General features: G+C 31.7%; 1 protein-coding gene across 1 annotated transcript in view; it reads left to right on the top strand.

The window, feature by feature from the left end:
• LOC139510882 (uncharacterized) overlaps positions 1-25,524 on the top strand; it is a 103,156-nt gene extending 77,632 nt beyond the window's left edge. Inside the window, exons 27-42 of the mRNA XM_071297425.1 lie at positions 4,929-6,605; positions 7,415-7,603; positions 9,056-9,175; positions 10,440-10,565; positions 11,727-11,852; positions 12,192-12,304; positions 13,962-14,020; positions 14,787-14,956; positions 15,962-16,045; positions 17,334-17,452; positions 18,275-18,333; positions 19,566-19,759; positions 20,844-20,919; positions 21,656-21,720; positions 24,397-24,553; positions 25,023-25,524. Coding sequence (XP_071153526.1) covers positions 4,929-6,605; positions 7,415-7,603; positions 9,056-9,175; positions 10,440-10,565; positions 11,727-11,852; positions 12,192-12,304; positions 13,962-14,020; positions 14,787-14,956; positions 15,962-16,045; positions 17,334-17,452; positions 18,275-18,333; positions 19,566-19,759; positions 20,844-20,919; positions 21,656-21,720; positions 24,397-24,553; positions 25,023-25,143 — 3,455 coding nt within the window. The 3' untranslated portion in view covers positions 25,144-25,524. The remainder of the gene's footprint in view (positions 1-4,928; positions 6,606-7,414; positions 7,604-9,055; positions 9,176-10,439; positions 10,566-11,726; positions 11,853-12,191; positions 12,305-13,961; positions 14,021-14,786; positions 14,957-15,961; positions 16,046-17,333; positions 17,453-18,274; positions 18,334-19,565; positions 19,760-20,843; positions 20,920-21,655; positions 21,721-24,396; positions 24,554-25,022) is intronic.
• The last annotated feature ends 343 nt before the right edge of the window (positions 25,525-25,867 follow it).

Here is a 25,867-nt window from a genome sequence, read left to right as displayed (position 1 = left end):
CCATATATATTCTTGTTTGGGACAATAAAACTAATCAAATGAAATTAAATAAAAGTTCCTGGGGGTCAACCCCACCCCGTTCAATTTGAGAATGTACTATTATCTTGTAAACGGTCCAGATCCCCACCCCTTAACCATATATATTCTTGAATGGGACGATAAAACAAATCAAATGAAATTCAATGGAAGTCCCCGGGGGTCATCCCCACCCCTTTCAATTTTAGAATGTGCTATTATCCTGTAAACGGTCCAGATCCCCACCCCTAAACCATATATATTCTTGTAGGGGACAATAAAACAAATGAAAAGAAATAAAATTAAAGTCCCTAGGGGGTCACCCCACCCCCTCTTGTTTGAAAACTTGTAAACGGTCAACATCCCCACCCTTAACTATATATATTCTTGTAAGGGACAATAAAACTAATCAAATGAAATTAAATGGAAGTTCCTGGGGGTCACCCCCACCCCGTTTAATTTGAGAATGTACTATTATCTTGTAAATGGTCCAGATCCCCACCCCTAAACCATATATATATTATTGTAGGGGACAATAAAACAAATAAAATGAGATAAAAGGGAAGTCCTGAGGGGGTCATCCCACCCCCTCTTGTTTGAAAACTTGTAAACGGTCAACATCCCCACCCTTAAACCATATATATTCTTGTAGGGGACAATAAAACAAATAAAATGAAATAAAAGGGAAGTCCCTAGGGAGTCACCCCACCCCACTCTTGTTTGAAAACTTGTTAATGGTCAACATCCCCACCCCTAAACCATATATATTCTTGTATGGGACAATAAAACAAATCAAATGAAATGTAGGTAAAGTCCCTGGGGGTCACCACCACCCCCTCCTGTTTGAATACTTGTAAATGGTGGAGATCCCCACCAGTAAGCAATATATATTCTTGTATGGGACAAAACATCAAATCAAATGAACATGGGACCATATGAATTGCAAGTTATGGGAGCTTTGTTTGGGAGACTTCGTAACAGCATCCTGTTTCAATTACTTCTTGTTACCATTCACTTTCCCTGCATTTTCAATCAGATTGACAATGTACGTTGACTACAGCCAACTACATTTAATGAATTAATGAATAAAAAGATTGTGAGTCTTGCATTTCTATCGTATTAAGGTCACATGAGTTAAAATTTATTTCGAACGTATATGATACTTTCATGTTAACATTTTAGAATACCTTATTGTAATGCGCACGTCCACTCTTATCAACTATTGTTAAATTCTTTAATGTAAAAATCGAGTTTCTGATTGTTAAACATGGACTTTGTTATTAACAGTGGTTAAAACAGATAAACACTTCATATTAAATCATAAGCTATTGTTGGAAGAATTATAACTCAATGATTTTAAATAGAGAAATTGAGCTCGGTATTTCTGATGTTTCCGTAATATTTTCAACGATGTGTGAACAAAGCAGACATACCGCAGTTACCTCTGTGTAACAATCGCAAAACAAACAAATATTTACAAAAAAGCAAAAAAAGCATCTATCAAATTAAAAAACACATTCTTTGTTTCGCGTGTTTGGCGTCAGAAAATGTAAACGTCACATATGAAGAAATTTTGTCGTTTAATGTATATTCAAAACATTTATAATTTCACATTGGGGATGGTGGTATGCAGGGTTAAAAAATCAAAAGTTAAGTTAGAAATATTTTCAGAAACAGACCGAGATTAAAAATTATCAAGAAGATCTTTAGAATTTTCAAGAATCCATATATGGGTAATACCACTACGCGAATAAAATAATTTTATCGATTGTCGTTCAAAGTATTATGATATTTATAATAAAACAATAACATAATGACATATAATAGAACAATAACATAATGACGAGATCTTTAAAAGTACAGAGTCACGTTGTAAAAACCAAAGAAACACAAAAGGTCGCATATACAAAACACAACAACAAAAATGAAAGATAATACAAACACATTGACCGATGCAATAGTACAGAGCCACGTCAAATGGATATAACATAAACAGATCAAACAGTAAAAGTAATATTAATAAATGAACAAAGGCAAATAAAAGAACAATTTAACACGTAGTGAAGATGATAAACTGCGTCAGTACGCAGAATCTATGCATCAAGACCATCATGCATTATTTGTGAAGTTGATACGGAATATTTATCAACAAAGTCTTGGTACCTACCGATGAACTTTTTTTTTAAAAGGGATGAGACGATTCATCAACTTTCTGCTCAGACTCTGGTGACGTTTTACAACGTCTGATTAGTAGCTGCAAGCTCTTGAATATCGAATAAGCTGGGAAATATATATCCCATATGCAGATGAAGTTGGTATATTGTTACTAAGGTGGGACAAATTTATAATTTGAAGATAAAATCGTCTCGTTTGTCACGAGGGCCCCGCCTTTAGGCGGGTCACCCTATAGTGATCAGTCTGTCCGTGCGTCCGTCCGTCCATTCATCCATCCGTCCGTCCGTCCATTCATCCATCCGTCCGTCCGTCCATAACACTTTAACTTTGTGTCCGCTCCATATCTAGAGAACCATTATGATTTCATACTTTATACTTTACATGTGTATTAACCACCACCAGAGGGCATGTCATGATGTATGTACAACTTCCTAGGTCAAAGGTCAAGGTAAAAAAACTTTGGTTTCAGTTGACAACCCTGTGTCCTGTGGTGAAGATCGTGTCCGCTCTATATCTTGAGAACCGTTATGATTTCAAAGTTTATACTTGACATGTATATGAACCAACACCAGTGGGTGTGTCATAATTTATGAACGACTGCCTAGGGCAAAGTTCAAGGGTCAAAAACTTTGGTTTCAGTTGACAACCCCATCTCCTATGGTAAAGATCGTGTCCGCTCTATATCTTGAAAACCGTTATCATTTCAAAGTTTATACTTGACATGTTTATAAACCAACACCAAAGGGTGTGTCATAATTTATGTGCAACTTCCTAGATCAAAGGTCAAGGTCAAAAACTTTGGTTTCATTTGACAACCCCATGTCCTATGGTAAAGATCGTGTCCGCTCTATATCTTGAGAACCGTTATCATTTCAAAGTTTATACTTGACATGTTTATAAACCAACACCAAAGGGTGTGTCATAATTTATTGACAACTTCCTAGGTCAAAGGTCAAGGTCAAAAACTTTGATTTCAGTTGACAAACCCATGTCCTATGGTAAAGATACAATTTTTTAATGCACATTATTCACAGCGGGGCCCACAGAGATGGCTCCCATCTCAATGATATCTAGTTGATTCTGGTACTGAGATGACTGTCTATGTCAAATTCTGGATATAAGTTTTAAAATAAGGCGGATGAAGCCGTGTCTGTTGTTTCATTAATTTCTACTTCTTGGTGATATATTAATGGAACATTGTCAGAAAAGTTCGGATTGTTAATGGAAAACACATCATCAATATATCTGAAAGTGAAATTGAATAATTTGGCTTCTTTGATCTTCTTGTTTTTGACAAGTGTCTGAAGGAACTCCGATTCATATGAATTAAGAAGAGGTTGACAAGGAGAGACGCACAGTTCGTTCCCATAAGAATGCCGACAATTTTTTGAAAAAGTATACCTCCAAATTCAACAAATATGTTGTCGATTAGAAACTTCAGCACACTAATAACATATTACGTAATACTGTGTAGCATGTTTTACCCTTTTGTTCACTTTTAACAAAATATGCCTTACGACATTCAAAGTAGTAAATTTATAGCGTATGTTACCATTTTTATGTTGAAAGGCATTGTGGATTATTTCTTTCAGGCGATTTTTCAATTTCTCATGGGGAATGGTGGTATACAGGATTGGAAAATCAAAGGTTTAAATAGAACTAATAATTGATTTCAGAAAAAGACCAAGATTTAACATTATCTCGAAGTTCTTTAGAATTGTTTAGAATCCACATATGGTTAATGCAACTACGCAAGTAAACAGTTTCACAGTATTTCTGAAGGCCTTCTTTCACTGCGGACAGAATTTTAGTCAATCTAATGGACAATTCTTAGGTGGATCATGCAGATGAGCCGACAATGTACCGTTGTTTGTACGGAATTCTATGAAGCTTAGGTATCCAATACAAACAATACTGTTGTCAGACCGTCTGACCGTTCGTCCATCGTCTCACTCTTGACAATAACTGAAATACGCTTTAACCAATTTTTGGAAGTTTGTGTGACTTATTTATGACTATTGCAATACTCGCCTTTGTTGTTTTATAGCTTCTGGTATGACATTACGAACTAAAACGGCAACAGGCGTGCTGCAAATGAATCTTTTATTCTTTTTAGCTTGCAAGACATTTAGGGTCAAGTACACTATTCTCGTCACTTTGAGTCTATCGATGTCTGGTATAGTCATCTATTTATTGCTTCCAAAAATCTCCTCTGAAACTTAAAGGGCCAAGTTGATGTAAACTTAGGTACTATCATCTTAAGGGTACATTTCTTCAGTATAGAAATGAGCCATGAAACCTTTCCTACCGCCATAGCGAATGTGACTCACATTGGAAAATAGGAATAAAATATTGTCTGTCTAATAACTGATATATATATATAGAGAAAATATGACAGTTCCTGAAATGTTCACAATATTGTTATCTGCTTCCTGTCTATATGAGACCAATATAAGAATACGAAGTTGAGGTATGATTGCCACCATGTGACAACTTAAAAGTCAAGAGTGGAGATTTTTTATTTTGTTTGTTTGCGTGTCTGTTTATTATTTTGAAAACTATAAAAATTAAACTTTAACCAGGTTTAAGTCATTAATTGTATTTTTTTCTTTAATGTTAAAGGATGGTTATTTTCAAAATTAAACTTCTACCTAGGTGAGCGACATAGGCTTATAAGAGATTTTTTGGGTTTTTTTTTTTATATCATTTTTCAATATAGCAGACGAATGTATTTTCAGGTAAACCGTCATTAATAGGAATATCTGGTGTAGACGGAGAGGGAACCCTTGGAAAAGATTTTTCAGGGTCAGCTGAATGGTTAATGATACCTTATTCTACAGCAGCTCCACAAGAGGATACATTGTATAATGTTGGAGGTCAGTTATCCTACAGTGTTGGTGGTTCAAACTTTTCTGTTCCTTTGCTTCCAGACATCATAACTGTGAAACCTAATCCTAGTCTGGTGGTGCATTATTTCCACGAAAAGTATGTAAGAGGAGATGATCCATTAACAGCAGCTATTGAGCCAATTATTCCATTTAGTTTAGCAGTGTCTGTAATGAATGATGGGTTTGGCACAGCCCAGGCTCTCCGCATTTCATCTGCTCAGCCAGAAATCATTGAAAATGAAAAAGGTTTAATAATAACATTTACGATTTTAGGTGCAAAACTTGGAAACGATCAAATTACTCCGTCACTTGTAGTTGATTTCGGGGACATTCATTCCTTTGAAACAAAAACTGCCACTTGGCTCTTGACGTCAACTCTTAAAGGAACATTTTACAACTATACTGCTACCTTTGAAAACATCAACCCCCTTGGAGATCCCCAACTTTCATTATTTGATGAACTTGGATATCATGAACTTGTTCACTTAGTAAGAATAAATACAGAAAATGAAATTAATGACTTTGACGATTTTTTGGTGAATGACATTGTGGATAGTAATGCCATGCCAGATAAACTTTATAACAGTCAGAATGGATCAGATGTATATGATGTTTATATAGGAAATATAACTCAACTATACACTAGCTCGTACGTGCGATCACAAAACAAAATCTATACAGTGGTACATATCAAGGTAACAGCAAACGCATCAACCTGGACGTACACTAGAATGGAAAATAACATCACAAGTTCAAACCCTGTTGATAATCAAAATTTACTACAATGTAAATCAAGTTTAAATAGGAAACTAATGATTGAAAAGAATGTATGGCAGACAACACATATTCTTGATAAGTTTTTTCTCCATATATTTGATTTAATTCCCTCAAATGAAACAACTGAGGAGGGTGTGGAAGTTACGTATGATATCACTTTTGGACCACGGAATATGTATGCCCCCATATTCAACATGACTGGTTACTCACAGACCGTGCCATTCGATGTATCGATTGGATCAATTATTATAACACTATCAGGACATGACATTGATCACGACCAAATGTCATTTCAGATAGTTGATGAAGATATTGAACCAGTTTTTGCAATAGATGAGACCATTGGAAGTATAAAAACGAAAGTTCTTTTGAATTCAACGACTGTGTATGAATTTAAGGTTATAATAGTAGATCATGGCATCCCATCAAAGTCATCTATGACAAATATCACTATAACTGTAACTGACTATGGAACTTCTTCAGTATCATCTACAGACACTACACCAAGTTCAGTATCACCATTGACTTCATATATAACTGAATATACTAATATTGCTGCCGAGTCATCAGCTGCTAGAGAGACAGTGGAAAGTGAAACAAGTACCAGTTCTCATGAAATGAATTCACCAGAATCTAATGTAACGCCAATCATATCTACAGAAGATACGACTGGTTTATCTGTACATTATGTACATACAAATGACAAACATACAACACCTCCTGTTACAGCGGAATATACCACTGTAAAAGGTAAGACTTTAGAAAGTTCAACGACTTTTGAAATTTCTATCCCTTACTTAATATAACGACTGAACTAGAAATAAATTTCCAAACATTGTTACATAGAAGTTTTATATTGAACGAAATTTTAATGATTTAGTATCACTTATCATTAGCGTGGTGAGCTCTGTAATACTTATAATCCTTACGTTCAATGTGTAAAAAATTAAAGAGGGTTTAGTTTAACCGTTATTAAGGTATGTAAAGATTGCCTTTGAATTATTAATTTTGTAAATTAAATATGATCAGTTTAAAACATACAACATAATATATAGTTATGTTGTGGATGAGAAATATGCAACTTCAAGCTTGAAAATGTATACAAAAGCTAGTAAATAAAAGAAAAATAAATGTCAACAATACACAAAATAATGTGCGTTGATCATGTAGAGGATATTTTCTGTAATGTAGTTTAAACCTTCATAGCAACCCATAATCCTGCTTAGTTTTATACAGTTGTGGTAATTGGTAGTTTTAAAAAAGTCTCTTATCGAATTGACCCAATATTTAAACAGTTTCTGATAAATGTATGCCATAATTAAACCATTTTTTTTTTTACAAATAAGCTATTATATGATAAATGTTCACATTGTTTTAGCATAAAAGTGTACGTGTTGGTAAGAAAAACTGTTTACTATAAGTAGATACAACTTTTACGATTATTAAGCCATTTTTAAACAGTCCGTATTCAAATTTGAATTTTTGCACTTCACTTCTAATGTATACCATATAGTATTATTGTGTTTTACCTTTTTGTTTGTCAATTTACTACTCTGCAGAGTCATTAGCTACTAGTGAGACAGTGGGGAGTGAAACAAGTACTATATATATTGAAAAGTATACATCAGATTTGCGATCCATGGCGACAACCACTACAGAATATACCTCTGAATCATCTATACCTGCCGGAGAGACAAACGACAACCATATAACATCTACAGAATCAGTAAAATATACCACTATAAAAGGTTTACTGAATATAGCTCAATTTTTTTTAATCTATTGTCAATACTGTATTTCTTGCCTTGTGTGTAGTTGATAATGTCGTGTTTAAAGAAAATTACTGGACAGGACGCACAAGGGGTATTCTAAGAGTACATAATCTATATATAGTAACACATAGTAAATGAAAAACATTCTATGAATATCCTTTTTAAAAGCAAATATTTTTAATATATTTTTTTATATATATTATCACTTTATGTTTATAAAGAATTGGACGCGCGCTTGACTTATGTTAAAACCTAAACTGGTATATGTAGCTGAACCAAATCTTTCTTTCGTATGTTATATCTTCCTGTTTGTCAACGGACTCACATCTAAGTAAAAAAAAGTACTTTGAAATAATTAGAAATTGTTTCATTTCTATTTCAGTTTAACAACATAAATATTATAGTACCAACTATCATGTGATTTAGTAAATGAGGGCTGTACTGTCAACAGTCTTTCTGTTTTTACATCGCAGCCAAGACATTTTTAGTTTTATTTTTTTGTGTTTAATTCGCAGTTTAGTATGACGTCCATTATCACTGACCTAGTATACATATTTGGTTAGGGGCCATCTGAAGGACGTTCGCGGGTGCGGGAGTTTCTCGATACATTGAAGGCCAATTGATGGCCTTCGGCTTGTGTCTGCTCTATGGTCGGGTTGTTGTCCTTTTGACACACGTCCCATTTCCATTCAAAATTTAATTAACTAAAACAGGTGTAAATAATACGTTCATAAATTTGCAGTCATCAGTTGTGAAACAACCAAATTATTTATCAAAAGGTGTTTACGTTTTAGCGGAAATGCACCAAGTGTCAAATTAATAATTCACATAATAAAAATATGTGTGGTTTTAGTTAGACATATTGATAAAACAAACATAAAATGAAAAAGACAAATCAGAAAATTGCGTAATTTTGCAAAACATGACTTTTTAACATGGTAATGCTTCATAGTTTATATTGACAACGGTCAACCTGACTGATATTCAAACACTATCCTGTGGTGATCGACTTTTAATTGTAAAACATGTTTTATTAAAACTGAAATACATTCTATGTTAGTTCAAACAAAATGTTTGATTTTTTTTTATGTCTTTGCTAAAATCTTCTCATGATGTTGCTTTAATAAAGTTGAGAAAGTATTTTTTTAAGTCATAGTCAAATTATGTCCTCGGACTTGGTTTATATCTACATTCTAAGAAAACCTTTCAATTCTTGTGCATAAAAATGCGATAAATGAGGATATCAGTCAATGCGTAGGGTTGGTGACATTACAGGGCCTTATATTATTTATGACCATTTCTGCAAGACCTGTGAATTAATAAGCTTTTAAACTGCAATAATATCGAAACTGAAAATGAAGAATGAATAAGAAGTCTGAACACTTTGTTTACAAAATTTAATGGCTATACTACAAAATATTTTTTCAGATGAAGACGAGTGTGTTTTAGAAACACATTCTTGTAATCAGAGGTGTATCAACACTGCTGGAGGTTATCTGTGTTCTTGTGAGGATGGTTTTGAGTTGACAGGGAACACAACATGTATAAGTAAGAGTTATAAAATGTTGATTCACAACTTTTGATATGAAGCAGTTATCAAGAAGAAACGGAAGGAATGATATTGTCTTGTTATTTTCTTCTAATAAACTAAAAAATGTTCATGAATAACGAAATGAAAACATTGAAATACCAGAAATATACCACCAACTACGACATACACTTGTACGGTTACTGTAGTATAATATGATTGTTACAAAGTATCGAACCAACATAAATAGTTGCATACTTTGGAAACAATGTCAATCTTAACCATGTCAGAAAATTATAAACATGTTACTTTTTCATACATTTGAATATAAAATTTAATTGAAGAAAAAAAAGCAAATATATTTTGTTTCTCTTTCAATGATATCAATCTACTTTTTAATTCAACTTTTATATTTTTAAACTTTTCATCTTATATTATCAAGTTAAAATGTTTTGTCTTACTCCCTTTTTCCTTGTCATTGTATAAACAATAAGTGCAACACGAATATATATATCAAAACATGTAGATGTCCTTCTATTTTATTTAAATTGGTTAATGTTTCATTGACACAAGGCCAATATTTTATTTTTTTCATATTTCTGTTGAAATATTTTTTTATTTGTTTCATGTGTTCAAATGCCATTGCTGTGTAAATCCAGTAGACATCCTTTCTAAAAACATAATTTTGATCAACAAGAATAAAAAGCTACATGTATATTTGTTTATAATTTAAAATTTTGATGAACTGTATACACATTTTGTAGTAAAAAATAAAGGCAACAGTAGTATACCGCTGTTCAAAACTCATAAATCCATGGACAAAAAACAAAATCGGGATAACAAACTAAAACCGAGGGAAACGCATTAAATATAAGAGGAGAACAACGACATAACACTAAAATGTAACACACATAGACAAAATCCCACGAGAATAACAAATATAACATATATATATATAACATCAAAACCAAATACATGAATTTGGGATAGACAAGTACCGTGACACGTCTTATCGCAATGTGAATTTACACTCAAAAAGAAGAGAAAACAAACGACACAACGTTATAATGTAATACACACAGAAACGAACTATAATATAACAATGACCATATTCCTGACTTGGTACAGGGCATTTTTAAAGGAAAAAATGGCTGTTTATGTGTAAAATGTGGACAATAAGGGTAAGTTTTAATAATGTTTTAATTTGGTGGTCTGATTTACTCCTCATGCGGTTGTCAAAACGAAAATTCAATATTAAGAATTTACATTTTTATTTACTTTCAGACATTGACGAGTGTACACTGTTAATCAATAACTGTGAGCAGATATGTGTGGACACAATTGGGAGTTTCAACTGTTCATGTAGAGATGGTTTTGTATTGAACTCTGATCAAAGTAGCTGTAGCAGAGGTAATTTATTCATATTTTGTATTTTGTATATTATTCAGTCAGATATCCTCACAATTTTAATGACACTAAGTCAAAACATTACTTGAATTTGACCTGACAGTTGTGCGACAGCAGAGTGTTATAAAGTTGTTAAGAGCTACAATTTCCAAGATAGAGAAGCTAGACAATCTATAACTCATAGTCCCACGAAGATGTCTTATTTCCAAAATGTCTGTTTGGAATATGTCAGATGTCTGCCAACTTATTGGTATAAAAAGTGAATATACCTGCGAATAAAAGGAATATAAAATTTCATGAAAAGTGGATTTTTTAGATACTGTTGAAGAATCGATTTGTTTTTGTCTATTGATTCATTTTTGACTGCAATAAAAGACTAAGAATGAATGACGTGACTGATAATCAAGCAGTTGTGGCCGTAAAACAATTTCTATTAACCTTTAAATTTCTGAAATAATCCTGGATGCTTCATACTTTGTTTTTTTTCAGATAGTTTTAGCAGTAAACGATTATATTTGATAAATATATGATTGTTATATGTACATGTATCCCTGACAGGTTTATCTTGCCTTAACCTCATTTTCAGCGTTCATGGTTCAATGTTCAATATTAATTTATAATTAGTTAATGCTATTTTTGCATATTTTTTTTCATCTCTCGGTTGATGATAATGAGTCAACTATACGTAGTGTATACAACAATTAAAAGATGTACATGTCGGTCTTGTAGGTTAGTCTGACCTTGATCTCACGTTCATGGTATTATGCTAAGTGTCTAGGTAGTATGTTTTTGCATGTTTCTCAAATAGTTGATTGAAATATCAAGTCAGCAGCTTAAATTCTATAAACATTTGGTACAAAGAATGTTTGGAATGATCGTTTCCTTCTGGTATGTATGGTTAATCTTACTTTGACCTCATTTAGATGGATACAGGTCCAATCAAAACTATAAGCATAGAAGCTAGCTACTATAAGTTTATTTCATAAATTTTCAAATAATAAATAATGCACGTCAGAGACTCATGTATGGACTTGTTAATTTTCATATGCGTATAATTCGATTTAATATATATATTTGTCTTTGCTGCATTGATGAATTTAATAGATGCAGGCGTTTGTCTACATTAATAATATAAAACTGTAAATACGTTTTGTTATACTTCAGATTATGACCCATGTGCAAATAACAATATCAACTGTAGCTATGGCTGTGTACTAGAGAACAGTGAACCTGTCTGCTATTGTCCAGAAAATTATAAACTCAGTATACATGACAATCAGACATGCTCAGGTAAATGCTTGCAACCCATCTATTATAAAGAAGACGCCTACTTTGTGAAAATCACTTTGTATGTAGCAAAATTTGCAAGGCTTCCTTCTTGGTACAAGCTGGTTATTATTATAAACGATGAAAAGTCATCATGTATATTGTTTGCATGGGAGTTGCCTCACAAGATGACTATGCTAGCCTTTAACAATTCTGTTTTAATAGGTTTCTGAAAACTTGTCTCATATCTTATTTGGCAGGACAAAAAACTCACTCAGTGTACTAAGCTTTCTTTTTTTATATAGAAAAAACCGCCTTTACTACAAATGAATCAAAATTGATCAAATTTATATATTTTTGTAGCTGTTTTCATATCAGTTGAGATTTACTTGACAACAAATTTTCCATACACAAGTGAAATGGCAGATCACTCCACAGATGAATTCAAACATGCACGAGTTGATATTAAAGTAGCAGTAAGTTAGATTCTTCTACAGACTAAGTCCTTAAAGATTTCAGTTATTTAATAAAAGTTCTGGAATTTGTAGCTTGATAATGTCCAGTAAAAAGTTTCTAAAAATTAAAAATTAGAAACGGGAAATGTAGAATGGACACGAGGAATTGGTCAAAGAAACAACAACCCGACAAAAAAGCATAAAACACCCCTCGCCACCAAATGGTCTTCAACACATTGAAGCAAATCCCGTCCCTAAACAGCTGAAACCGAACAATTGCCAACGAACATTTACAAGTATGGTTCACAAAAAAGGCAACAGACACCACATATATTGTATATACATTTTATATCCAAACAGCCTTTGTCTTGCAATCATATTCTGCAATGTACCAAACTCTTACAGCTGTGTCTATCAAAAATAGTATATATATCCTGTCTATTTCATATAACAATTATACAAAAAAATTGTGTATAACTTATTATTATGTTCATGTGCAAATAAAAAAAAGAAATCAATTATAAAAAAAAGAAAAAAAAAGAAAGCACTAAAAAAATGCATTACCTCTTTGTGGACCTTCTTCCTCACGCTTCGCGCTGCTAGGTATGTGGTCTTTTTTCATACATACATCCGTTCAAAACAAATCAGTTCAGAACGACCGTTTGACATAAAACTTTGATATATATTTTATATTTTAAAATTTTATGAAACTCATACACAAAAAAGCAGGATTATTTTTGTCATAATCTTTTGTGATATATCCTCAATTTAATCTATTTGACCATTTTTACAGGTGTTTAAAAGGACTTTGGTTAATTTTCTTTTGACATTGTACCAATTCAACCATGTGGACGGAAATTCTCTGAGTCTGTTTTACAGAAAGTTATCATTCTTTGTAGGACTGTTTGATGTCATGAGTTGTTGACTTTATGACACTGCATGTCGTTTTGATCCAGTCATTTTCATGGGAGTTATCGGACTTTGATTATATTTTGGACTGTTGTAACACGAACACCTTTAAGAGAGTTATGGACTTATATTTTCGATTATTGTGACAATAGCTTCTTTATGGAAGTTTTTGGACTTTAACTAAATTTTGGAGTATTGTGACAATAACACCTAAGACAAATTGAAAGAAAGCTCGAAAAGTTAATAGGGTTGTGTGTCATCATGTGTAGAAGACCAGATTGTTCTGTCATTTTGATTTGACCATTCCTAATCGGAGTTTATGGACTTTAACTATATTTTGACTTTTGTACTTCAATAACACATTGTGGCACACAGTTTAATATCTCATTTATGTAGCATGAGGCAGATTTCACTATTGGGTAGCAATCTTGTAGGAATGTGCTAATGTACAAACAGTATTTGAATTCAACCCCCAGTTGCGATTTATTAACAGCATGTAACTTGCCTAAAATAGCAAGGCGAATTAAAATACATCAATTCAAAAGATATTATTACATTACCACAGTAACGACTTTCCAAATCTGCATAAGAAAAAAACTTTTAAGCATGTATTCTTGTATCTATGAAAATTCAAAAAACACTTCTGAAACAAATTCAAGTGTTGTTCATGTTTTTCTCTGGTACTGATATACCAGATACGAATGTTTTATATTTAGTCTCCGAGTTTGATGAATTTCTGATATAATGGAGAATGTTTCTCTTTTTTCAGCTGTATTTCAGATACAGCAATATTCCTGGATTTTTATCCTTAACTGTAATCAGCTTTTCGTAAGTAATCATTTACTTTGTAATCTAAAAGGAATTGTCAATGTGATAGAACCTTGATGTGCTGACAAGGTGTTGATTAATCATCAATCGATCTATTATTCAATCATCCAATCAAAGTATAATCTTGAAAAAAAATTAAAAATATTAAAACAACTTGTATGAACATTTACACATGAGGTTTTTAAAAAGAACATTACGTTAGTTTTTATATGCATAATTTTTGCCACTCTAAAAATGCTCATAGATTTGAAAGTTAAAAACCTCACGTGCAAACAGGAAAGTGTCTTTTGTAAGATCCAACATGAGAGCTTACAACTTGTTGCCTCCATAATTTCATGGTTATAGGAATAACATTGCTTGAAAAAAAAAAATAATGAATTTATGAGCAATAATACACCCAACCGATTAAATTATAACCCTGAATATTATAAGGAGCACCAGCTTTAACTTAAAATCATTCCAAATTATCTATGTTAACGTGATCTCTATCTGAATATTATATACAATGCAATTGATTAGAACACATAATTACGTGTAGAAAATATTGTTATCAAATTGTTAAACATACACATATAGAAATAAGAGGATGTGGTATGAGTGCCAATGAGACAGAGTCTTTGGTCACACCAAGCAGCAGCTGTCAAGCAATGACTGTATATATGAATTACACGTATTTAAGATAGTTTAAATAATATTAAAATTTCTTATCAGATTATAAAACTAACGAATCTGTAAATTTTGCTCGAACGTTTTTTTTAACTTGCAGGTTTGGTAGTACAGTTGTTCAGTATATAGTTGTATTTAACCAAAGTTTGAGTGACAGTTTGATAATGGAGACTGCCAGTGTAACAAATAATATAACACAGATAACTGTACTCGATAAGTCATATGGTGTTACAGGAGAAACTTTTGTCAACTACCAAACAAAAAATCAGGGTATGTAGATGACTTACAAATGCTATACGAACATTTACAGCTCTGTTTTGGAATGCATAAAACTGAAATTTAACTGAATATATACTGAACATGATTGGGAAGTATGTATTGCTATTTGTTAACACCGCTGATTTGTATGGAATTATATTCAGTGGCATTTATTTACTGAGACTATTCGGTTGTAGAAATGATATCCTTAGATTAACTTTACAGCGATGAAAAGATAATACCAATGGCCGAATGTCGTATGTATTTAAAAATTGAAAAAACACTCATTTTAATGATGAACAATTTGAAATATTACAGATGTTTTCTTGACTAAGATTTAATTCTTTGATTTCCATAATAGAGGGCCCTAAACTGTGTATGCATGTGTGTGTTAGTTTGTCCGTCTGTTCGTCCGTCTGTCCCGCTTCAGGTTAAAGTTTTTGGTCAAGGTGGTTTTTGATGAAGTTGAAGTCCAATCAACTTGAAACTTAGTATACATGTTCCCTTTGATAAGATCATTCTAATGTTAATGCCAAATTAGAGAATTTATTCCAATTTCACGGTCCACTAAACATAGAAAATGATAGTGCGAGTGGGGCATCCGTGTACTGTGGACACATTCTTGTTTATGTCCTATTTACGCATTATCCTTTTGTTAATTTATGTTCAATATAGTTTAAATTGAACTTATTTCAACCTTCATTTAGATCAGCTTAAGTCAAACCTAGCATAAAAGGTTTTTACCAAGAAATGAAAATATTTGTTTTATTCCTATGTATTGATTAAAAAACCGTCATTGCAAAATTGTGGGTAACAGTGTACAATTGTAAAAGAAATGAGTATGTCTATGTTGCAATAAAAAGTAGAGTGAAATATACATGATGCATTTTTAAAGGAAATTATTGATACATAAGAATGGTTCGGATATTGATATGTGTTTCAAAATCTTGGTTTTTTTTTTATGTGTTGCTTGATTACGTATAACAACTGAATGTATATTGTTTCTGTGTTTTTTAGAGCCGTTAACCTGTACATTGTGTCGGGTTAATCACACATGTGTTATACTACGTAAAAGTACCTATGAATGCAGACCACCATTGTGTAAGTTATGTTTGTGTGTTTTATACATTTATTATTCATGCATTATTCCTTGAACTTAGAATTGAGGAGGTACATGTTTATTCAAATCTCCTTAAAATGTGCCCGTACTGATATCCCGTCTCATAGCATGTTTAGATAAATATTCCGTCGCTACTTCATTAATGATACACCAAGTCTTGAATTATAGTTTATAGGTACCAGATTTGTTTGTCCTCTTAGTTACATGATAAAATATTCCATGTGTCTTTGTCAATTATTTAAGACTACTCTACACTTTTGACTACTTTACCACCATTTTTTACCAGTAATGTCTGTTTGTTTTATTCACAAATCGTTTTCAATTTAATGGAATTTTATGCGACTGTCAAACAAGTAAATGGTTAAGCTAGCTTCCAAACCAGAAAATGCCTGTACCAAGCCAGAAATATGACAGGTGGTATTCAATCATTTAATGTGTTTAGGGTTTTGTTTTTGCTTATTGAATTTTTCCCAGTTCGACTTCTCCTCTTTGTTATTTTACTTTTTCCGCCCAGTTTGAATGGTGTGAAACGGAGTTTTTTTTGTTTTTCTTCTGCAAACTGCCATCTTATGAAATGACTCAGGTTGTTGGTTTAGTACAACATGTTATTAATCTGAAAAATGTTCGAAGGTAAAAACTTCCTCATGATAAAGACAAAAAATTCAAAACCTGTGATAAAACTATAAATGATTTAGACATAAATAAACTCATCATAGATACCAGGACTTAATTTAGTATATACGCCAGACGCGCGTTTCGTCTACAAAAGACTCATCGGTAATGTTCATTGCAATATAATAAATTTTAAGTTATATGATTGATTGATTGAATGATTTGAAGCAGATATATCAACATTTTTAAAATATACATTTCTAAATTAAAATATCTTCAACATGTCAATTTAATACATACATGTATAGCATTATAGAATGATCCATAAATTTGTAAAAGAAGAGAAAAGAAAATATATAAATCACACAAATTTGGAATTTTGGCAACAGCAAAACGAACCAAAACAAAGTAAGAAAACAGGAAAAAACATGTCTTCCCAACATTCATCACAGCTCACAAAAATTTGTTTCTTTTTTTTTTCATCATATGTGTAAAGAGAGACTTGTTTGGGTATACAAAGTAGCTTTTATTTTTAAAATGAAAAAAGATTCTCATTCTAGTATTGAAAATCAGGAGTCCCAGTAGATGTTGATTATGTGTAAAGGGTTACTTTTGTTAATATAAATATACGAAATATGATCTATATAACTGTTTCAGCTAAACTAGAGAGTAGGTCATTATTCATTGAGGCTACTCTCCGGAAAACATTTCATCCAAATTATGGAAATAAACTTCATTTAGATTATGCTGCATATGAAAAAGATATAGAACAAGCAGTAAGTAGTTGTATATTATTGTAAGAAATCATTAATTTATCAGCAGGATGTCAACCATACCCTGAATACGTAAGAAAAATTATTTTTATTTGAAACCTGTCGTTGCACTGAAGGAAAAGTCCACAACATTGATGAAATCGATGTTTCCTTTGGCAATTAAGCATATGATTAAAACTTACTTATATACTTATATAATGTTTCCTCTTCGATTAAAGCCTTAATTTATTGTCCATTCTTGAAAGTTTTTGATAATTTTTGTTTTAACGTTTCCAACGTCAATAAGTAATCAATGGAAAACAACACGTTTAATAATTCTATGCGTCCGAAGTGCTTTTCTGGATTTACCTTCACCAGGAACGCTCAAAACCAAACATTTGAAATCCGAAGATGTATAAGTACCGAAAGCGTTGAAGAGCTTTATGACAAAAATACCTAAAATAAATAGCCAAATTCATCTAAAGTCAAATTTGCCTGAGGGAGTTGAAACCTTAGTTTCTTAATAATTTCAAAATTTACAAACGGAAAATTTTGTTAAATCATGTCAGTACCGAAGTACTGACTACTGAGCTGACGATACCCTCGGGGACTGAGAGTCCACCAGCAGAGGTATCGACCCAGTGATGTAACATATTCAAAATTATCATGTTTAATTATCGTATAAGTCATCTGATACCAAAATTCTCATTCAATGTTAACCCTTTGTTCATTATTTGAAAGCACGCCCAGTTTATTTAGTTGTTACAACAATCTTGCATTTGCCCAAAAGTTTAAAATTATCTCTTTTTATGCAGTATTTAATATTCTCTTTTCATATAATGTCAGTTTAAAACAGAGATGAGTGATGTCGGAGATATCCAGTACATAAATGTGACAGATTTCAGGTAATTAATATACGCAAACAAATTATTAGTCTTGCATTAAATGCTGGAAAAATTTCAGTTAATCCTGTTAATCATTAAAAACAATTATTCTTGGCAAACAATAGAATTTTTTTCAAAATGAACATCAATTGGTATTTCTCGCTGTTGTAGTCTCAAATTATCTATAAACTATAAGACAATATCTTGCAAAAAGAATGTAGATGCACGTTTTATTCTCCCCCCCCTTTTTATTGAATGGCCCTAAATAACTGAATATTATTCCATATTAATAAAAATTTAGTAGGTTTTTCTATATGAATGGGATTTTGAATAAATAAGCATATTCACCTGCGGAAAAGTGTATTCACCGTCCGCGCAATACGTCGCGTGGTTTTACGTGTATATCAAAACTAAATAAAACTACATATTTACCTCATCAAAACACAGTAATTGTATAATATATTAACGATATTTGTACTTTACAACATAGTATTTTTAACTTACAATATTTAACTGAAAGTACTTTTGCATGTTTGTGAGACATACAATGTTACCACGTTTTCTGATACTTATTGAAAGAATGTAACGGCTGTTTCATTTTATAGCCTGGATGAATTATTTGCATGTTTCCCTGAATTATTTGGAATATTTAAACGCAATTTTTCGACCATCAAAGTTGAGATTTTTGCTGATTATTTAATATTAGGATCAACCTTATTTAATATTAGGATCAACCAAAACGATAACTCCTTTTTATCATAATTTAAAATATAACAATAACAATGGAAGATTAATTTTAACACATGGAGTGTCTGACTTTGACATTTAATGGAAAAAATATGGATTATTAATCACTATGAGGCAGCAACACGATAACTTTTACTCCTATTCCCACTCTAGGAGTAGGGGTATATTGCAGTCGACCTTTTTGTCCATCGTACAACTTTCCAGTTTAACTGAACAGACGGCCTTCATATTTGGTTAGCATATTGATAGTGAGAATGTGTAATGTATGAGTACTTTACAGTACTGTCAGTCGCCTTACTGCTTGTTTTCTAATAGTTTCTTTTTTTAGCCCCATAAACAGTAGTAGATGATTTATTGAATCAATAAAATATTATTTCAAATTATTTTCTTAAAACCCCAAACACTGGTCCAATTTGAGTTGTTCATACTTTACAAATTAATAATGGAATAACTGAACCAATACATTTTCTGTATTTGAAAATGTGTCTCCTTTTTTATTTGCAAAGAAATCACACTGAGGGAGTTACAACTAGCCTTGTTGTGATATTCAACACCGTTGCTAATAAGACATTACAATATGATAAAGTTTTGAACTTATTGGTAAAGATGGAAACCGAAGATAAATCCTGTACAGATATTATAGATATGTGCATTGCTGTAAATGGCAGTATTACATTAGGCAACACAACTACAACATTAGGTAAGATAGAATTTAAAAATAGAAATTTGATTTCTTAATGCTTTAGCTAACATTTTTTCAGCATGGGAAGTGTTTTTTTAATACAGTTAATTGACAATTTTTTGGCAAAGTCATTCCACTTGGTAAAATAAAGATATAAATAAATGAGGTCTACATATAATTATTATAGAATAAATGTTTTAACAAATGTTCGACCCTATATAGACTCCACTGTAATTATTGTGTATTGCATGCTAACATTTTAATACTGTGTTATCGCAATGTTTGGCAAAGACGTCAGCAAAATTGGTGTCATTTAGAAAAAAAACGAACAGATCTAAATCGAAGACTTTCCACCAAATGCACTACACACAGAGCCATTTACTTTTTCAGTAAACACTGCTAAATTCATATACACATTTGTCTTTATTCAAAATTTATTAAGTGTTATAGAGGTTAATAAGATAAATATAAAAATATGAAGGAATTTGAAATGCAATTTCACATCAAGACACTTTGTCAATTTGAACTTTATGTGACGATTTGAAGTAAGTTAACGACTTCCACTGTATTGAAGATGGTCATTACTTAAATTTTGAAATTTATAAATATTTTTCAACACTTGAAAGTAATTATAAATTATAAACAAGATTAGATTTGTTTTATTACGGTAAATTTTTAAAATCGAAGGCGGTATCAAGACTCTATCAATCAATGACATGATATCCCTGCTGTAGAATGACTTTTTTTACTATGATTTAGTGTTTTTTGGTAGGCAAAAGAATATTATAATTCATGCATGTTCCTACCCAGTACAGATTCCTTATTTCAACCAGCCTAACATCCTAATAGTTAAATATTTAAAGTCATATTCTTACGCATTTCTTGATGGTTATAAATGATATTTGATGAAACATTTCATTTATAAATATTGCGGTGTTCGAATCTGTTTAAATGTGTGTCGTCAAGGTTAATACATTTTTAAAAGAAGATTACAAAGGGAAAAATTTTGGAGATTTCCTCGTGGTATCTCTAGTTTTGCATGTTATGGCTCATTTCATGGTCTTTTCTAATTAATGTATAATTGTAACTTGCTCACTTGTAGAACCTGTGATATGTAGTACCTGTTCTGTGACACAGCAGTGTATACAAGTCACTCAAACTTCCAGATATCAATGTGTGTAAGTATTTATCATGATAGTCAAAATGTGTTTAATTCGGATTTATACACATGAATTATGAATTTCATTATATATATTATTATCGCTATTTTGTGCATTTGCCTTTGATCTTTTTTTGTGATAATTTTCATATCATGCTACTCGCTTGAGATGGAAAATTATTGCTAGAAACTAAGGAGGCACGTGGCGTTGCTAATGAAATTAACATGAAATTGACCACGTTGTCATAGGTAAAATAGCGATAAACAGATTATCATTGATCATCTCAACTCGATTGCCTTTCTCGCTCTCGCCGTACCGGCTAAAGCGGGAAAATCAATCTCGTTGAGATGATCAACGATAATCTATAATTCTATGCTTTGAATTCATTAACGGTCAGAGAATATAAATACCTTTTGCAATGCCAGTAAAGATACAGATATGGACGGATTTAAAAGCCGTGCATGTGCATTTGTATATTAGTTTGACTTTAACTTACTGATAACAAAATCAATATTAATATCAATATTTACCTTTATAGATCAAAGTACGGTTTCCAACAAGGAACCTTGGTTCACACCGAACAGTAATTTATAAAATATGGAAGAGCATTATATTTAATTTTTTTATGATCAAATTCGCTGTCAAAAGATGAAAAATTAGAAACAGATATATGTATATGAGTTTTGTTATATAAAATCAATAAAGATCATCATTTCAGTAATACTTTAAAAATATATTTCTACATCCATTACAGTAATCAACCAACAACAGAACACACAGCAAGCTCAACTTCAGAACGAACTACTACCACTGTACAAAGTATGTAAAGTGTTATCTTAATTGCAATAAGAATACCAATACTCTCATAGAACGGCAATATGATGAAAGTTTTAACCGAAATCAATTTGATACAGGCTGAATGGTCAATCAATTTTTGGAAGAAAAGTAAAACTTCAAATTTCACTGAATACAATATAATGTGAGGACAGATTAAGTTTAAATCCATGATGATGAGGTTTAATTAGTATCAGCCAAGTTTGCCATATATTAAGTGGTAGATTTGGCTAGCCATAAAATCAAGTTCAACCCACCATTTCAAATTATGTGAACCAAGTCAAGAAGATTGCATGTGTTACCAAATAGTCCGTTTTTATGTTTGTTGGTGTTTGCTTTTGTTGCAGTTCAGTGTTTCTGTTGTTCCGTTGCATTTTTATATTTGGTATGTTTCCAACGGTTTCGCTTAAGGATATTTGCTTTTGGATTTTTTGTCAGATTTTTGTAATCCTCGGGTTTTATCAATTTGAATGCTTTAAAAAAATTTGCCAATGGACCCCTATTTTTCTTTTTATAAATCTTTTACATGTATAATTATAAGCCATTTGTAAAAGTCTTATAAAATCTTATTTATTTTTCAAGTTTTTGAGAATTTTAACTGGTCAATGGTAAAGCTATGAAAAATTAAGAGATGACATTTTCCCGGCAAAATTCCATTGGCTAATATCTCGAAAACAAGCACATTGACCCCTATATTTTTTTATTTTTATTTTATTCTTTATTCCTCAATTAACTAGTCCTTAATCAATATATACTAGTGTTATGGATAGCTATTTATTTTGAAACTGAGCAGTGAACTTCCTTAATTGAATGATTACTACAGAACAGCAGTATACTAATGTTTCCTTAATAGAACTTGTAATGTGTAACATTTAATACTCATTAGGAGGCATTTAAAGTAGCTAAGGGCAAACATATTGTTTAACAAGAAAAAATATTGGTTTCCAGTGTTATTCATAAAGATGTACGTTTCAGAGAGAAGTTTTATCTAGCTTTAAAAAAAGGTTGAATCCACCATTATCTACACAAGAAAATTTATGTACCAATTCAAGAATTTGACCATTGTTGTCTATTTATTTGATGTGCTTCTGCTTTTTATTTAGTCATGGCATAAGGAAATTTCCGATTGAATTTTTTTCGGAGTTCAGTACTTGTGTGATTTTACTTTTTATTTTACATGTTAATTCATATTAGTGTATGTGGCAATTTTGCTTTTGCAATGATATTGATATCTTTTTCCCTCACTTTTTTTAGGACAGACTGATATATTGTTGTTCAGATGATTTTTTTCTGTTTGTTTCTGAAATGTCGCTGTTGTGTCACAACGTGTTGATAAGATAGTTGATATTGATAGTTGTTCTTTTAAAACTTGCTTTTTTGATATGGTTTAATATGGGAGTTTTCTCCCTTATAATGTTTTTCTCGTCATCTGTTCTTCTCCAAAACTGTAAAAGATATCGAATCAATGTCCATCCTGAAAGCCTGGTACGTATTCTGGGTGATCTTTTAAATTTTGACCGAGGCATTTCTGTTCACAATGCTTCTCGTTTCCTTTTGTGTATACTATGATTTGTGTGTTTATGTAACTCATAAACCGTAAATCATGGTTACCTACAATTTTAAAAGAATAAACGAAGGGCAAGACCAGTATTCGTGTTCATGTTCTTGTTTTTCAACTTGCATAATGATTTCCCGCATGTCAAATGATTATATACAGAGACCATATATTTTTGGAACCCATATGCCTGTTGGTGTTTCTTTGTTACATACATGTATGAAGTGGCTCTGTACTTATACATCCCGCGATTGTGTTGATGTGTTATGGTAAATTATTGTAAACTTGTCTTTCATGTTGTTGCTAGAACGCTTCATCTTTATGCCTTTTTGGTTTTCTTTGTTACACATTTGTTTGTTTTTTTTAGTAATTTATAGTAATTAAGATTTTAACACAATGTTGACTGTTGTACCCCTATTTTTGACGTTTCTACCTATGATGTCATACAACTGAGAGTTTTATCTAGCTAAAAAAGAGGTTTAATCCACCACATTTCTGCCAGGAATAAATAAGAATAAAAATATTTATTAAATTCAATCAAATGACAGTTGTTATCCATTCGTTTGACCTTTTCGAGTTTTGATTTTTCCATTTGATAACGGATTTTCTGTTTTGAATTTTCCTCGGAGTTTGGTATTTTTGTTAATTTACTTTTGTGTTACTGATTATAGAGTAGAGTTCAGGTTCGGAATTTACGCTCTTTTTTTGGGTTGTTTTTGACTTGTGGTCCTTGATTCATTAGAAAGTTGCACATGCTATTTTCATGCAATAATTCATTAACCATTCAGTCAATGCTCTTAAATTTTAATATGCTGTATTTTTTGTGTTCAAGTTTGTTCATTACGATTTCCTTTTTGCCGTTCAGAAATTTTGGTTCATGATTGATTGCAAAATTCAAACGTGAGAGAGAGAGAGAGAGAGTCTAAATATGAACAAAATCTCTCTGTGGCGTTGTACAACAAATTTCTTAAAATTTAAACGAATGAATTTTAGATTTCAATAAAAGAGTTTTACTGGCCATTGCAAAACACCAAATTTTTAGGAAAGGCTTACCAACTCAGTTGAAAATGTATTGTGAAGTTATATATTTTGTTTCTCCATTTTAGGTAAAAGTTCATCAGATTTGATACTGGGCCTAGGTATAGGATTACCTCTAGCCATTGCCGCATTTGCGATCTTTATAACGATCATGATATGCATGTTCTGTAGATCTAAAAAAAGAAAGTCTGAATTAATAGTGCAAGGACAACAAGAAGATGATAAGTATGTATAGATATGAATGAGTGTTGATGCAGTCAGTTCATTTATTTAGACATTTAAATAAATATAAATTAACAAATATTTATAATCTGGATCACATAAAAATTCGAAGATTACATGCAAATATTTAAGCATGATTAATAAATAGACAATTGATAATATCATTCTGACTGTAGTTAAAGGACTATCAGTTGGTTGTTTTATATCTATACATTCCTTCTCTATAAAAATTTCAAGTATGCTATCTTCTTTATAAGATGAATGTCATCTATCGTTACATTTGTATTCTATTGTATGGACGTGTTGACAGAAACATTTACACATTCTAAACAATATTTGCAGTAATTTATTGAGACTAAATGTAAAATTCTACTTTAACTCAAATATATTTGATTTATTATAACGATCATGTGACGAAAATAAACTTTATGAACTAATCAACTTTTGATTAAAAATTTAATTTAAATTTCAGTTGGCAGATACGACAAGCCTTTGGTAGAAGGGATTCTAGTTTGAGGGGAACAAAGTCTTTGGAAGGATTCTACAATGAAGTTGCTTATAAATATGCCTTCGAAAAGAAACAATGCGACTAACTTTTGTAAATTAGGCAAAAACATAACAAATCAAATACATTATTGAAACTAGATTTATTGACATAAGAGTTGACATAATTTATAAAACTACATTTTTAGACATCATGACCCTTAGAAAAAGGGACGAACTGTAGGGGATAGGATTTTACTACGACTTACTTAAATATAATCATTTTGGTCTCTGAAGCTGACACATATACCATAGGTTAAGAAAAAAACATGTTTTGTGTATTTATTCAATACACTGGTTATGCATATATTTGCTTCGTTTTCTTTTTGCAGCCTTTTGTTGGTTTTTATTTTCTAATCTTTATTTGAAAAGAGGAAATATAAAATAATGTGTATGTGTTATTAAGTAAGATATAAAAGGGAAAAAAAATACTTATCTTTTTAAATATCTGTCCTGAATACTAACCGTCGTTGACCATCTTTGAAACTTTATTATGACCCATTTATGGTCATTATGTTTTCTGGTCTGTGCGTCCGTCCGTCCGTTCGTTCGTTTGTCCGTTCGTTCGTCCGTCTGTCCCGCGTCAGGGTAAAGTTTTGGTCGAGGTAGTTTTTGATGAAGTGGAAGTCCAATCAACTTGAAACATAGTCAACATGTTTCCTATCATATGATTTTTCTAATTTTAATGCCAACTTAGAAATTTTATCCCATTTTCACAGTCCACTGAACATAGAAAATGATAGTGCGGATGGGGCATCCGTGATCTTTGGACAC

Source organism: Mytilus edulis, chromosome 2 (assembly GCF_963676685.1).
Source record: "Mytilus edulis chromosome 2, xbMytEdul2.2, whole genome shotgun sequence".
Classification (NCBI taxonomy): domain Eukaryota; kingdom Metazoa; phylum Mollusca; class Bivalvia; order Mytilida; family Mytilidae; genus Mytilus; species Mytilus edulis.
This window is presented reverse-complemented; position numbering and strand designations above follow the sequence as displayed.